Raw genomic sequence first — 1,920 nt, 5'->3', positions numbered from 1 at the left:
AACCATACACCATTGTTGTGAAAACTCGTCATTGCAGAAGCTGGTTATTAATTTCGTAATTTTTAAAAAAATCTTAACTGAATCTAATAGGTAAGTTTTTAATATATTAATTGTACTTACATGTTTCGTATACCTTCAAAATCATGTACATGTTCTTATTTTATTGTATACATTTTGATTTAATACATTTTTTCTTAGACAAAATATCAAAATACAGTGTTGAGTAATATGGCCAGGTGAAAAGTAGGGTTATATGGCCATGGCCATATTTATCTTACGTGGCCATATTACTCTACAATGCATATTTTGTTTGCTGTATTGATATTATTTCTTTTATTACAGAAATAAAAAATGCCCCAGTATCAGCGCAGGGGCCTACGAGGCAACTGGACGAAAGAAAATTTGTCAGCAGCTTTAAGAGCGGTGGAAAATGGGACCGCAGTTAACACAGCTAGTCGTACATATCACATCCCAAGGCGGACACTTCGACGAGATTTAGAAGAGGGAAAACAAGTGAAGTCTTGTCTAGGGCGAAAGACTATACTTACAAATGCCCAAGAAGCAGAATTAGTTCAACGTATTATCCGTCTTTCGCAAATTGAATATCCACTTACTGCAGGGGTACTTTGTAAGTGTGTATATCGGTTTACAGAACTCAATAATATCCCAAATCCTTTTCAAGAAAGCAAAGGAATAGCTGGTCGTTATTGGCTACGTGGTTTTATGAAGCGCAATCCTCAAATCAGACCTAGGAAAGCACAAAACTTAAATCCGGCTAGGGCACAAAAGCTTAATAAATTTATTGTATAAGATCATTTTACTAAGCTGGAAGGTATTTTAAGAGAAATGGACATACTTGATAAGCCCAAACGGATATATAATGTAGACGAGAAAGGTTGCAGGTTAACACTTCACCACCAGCAGAAAGTTTTGGCGCAAAAAGGGGCTAGAAGAGTACATGTTGTTGCAAACGAACATGGAGAAAGTGTTACTATTGTTTCTTGTGGTAATGCTCTCGGTACAGCAATCCCTCCAATGGTACTTTTTAAGGGTAAACGTAGTAAGCCAGAATGGGTTGACTCACTACCTCCAGGTGCTGTTGTTCAAATGACTGCAAAAGGTAGCATGAATATTGAAACGTTTTCAGTTTGGCTTCAACACTTTTCAAAATTTAAGGTTGCTGGTCCATGTATTATCATATTTGATGGTGCAAGATGCCATTTGGATCACACTATTGTAAAAACTGCCGAAAGATACGAAATTACTCTATACTGTTTACCTAGTAATACTACTCACGAGCTCCAACCAATGGACAAAGCTGTATTTAGAGCCTTTGAATATTACTGGGATGATGAAGTTATGAAATATTATTTTATTCATAGCGATCGTGTTATTACCAAACAGAGATTTGGGGCAATTTTTTTTACAGTTTGGGACAAAACAATGACTTCATCTAATATAAAATTGGGGTTTTCTTCAACGGGAATTTATCCATTCAACCCAGAAGCTATCCCAGAGATAGCGTTTGCCCCTAGTACTATCACATACTAACATCAGGAAGATAAAGAGAATGTCACATTATCAGAAACTAACGCTTGTAATAACGCAGATGATTTATCCATGCCATCAACTTCAGGCATTCAACAAAAATATTACCGTTGTCATTCTACTTTGGGATTACAACCGAAAAATAACTCAAAAGAAGTATGTCTGGTCACTGATAGTAGTAACTCTTGTCGTCCCTCTACTTCGGATTTTCAACCGAAGAATCGCCCGGAAAAACCATTTCTAGACACTGATAGTGGAAACTCTGACTTATCCTTTAGTTTGCATGACTCTAGCAGTGATGAAGTTATTGATTCAGAAGACGATCACAGTGATTTCTCAAACATCCAAAATACTTCATTCACAATTATGCTC

The 1,920-nt window shown here is 36.5% G+C and overlaps 1 protein-coding gene across 1 annotated transcript; it reads left to right on the top strand.

Annotated features, from left to right (window-relative positions):
* Window positions 1-846: 846 nt before the first annotated feature.
* LOC140446328 (uncharacterized) lies at window positions 847-1,551 on the top strand. The gene has a single exon (XM_072538870.1). The coding sequence runs from the start codon at window positions 847-849 to the stop codon at window positions 1,549-1,551; it is 705 nt and encodes a 234-aa protein (XP_072394971.1).
* Window positions 1,552-1,920: the final 369 nt, after the last annotated feature.

The sequence above is a fragment of the Diabrotica undecimpunctata genome, chromosome 7 (genome assembly GCF_040954645.1).
Source record: "Diabrotica undecimpunctata isolate CICGRU chromosome 7, icDiaUnde3, whole genome shotgun sequence".
NCBI classification, from domain to species: Eukaryota; Metazoa; Arthropoda; class Insecta; order Coleoptera; family Chrysomelidae; genus Diabrotica; species Diabrotica undecimpunctata.
This window is presented reverse-complemented; position numbering and strand designations above follow the sequence as displayed.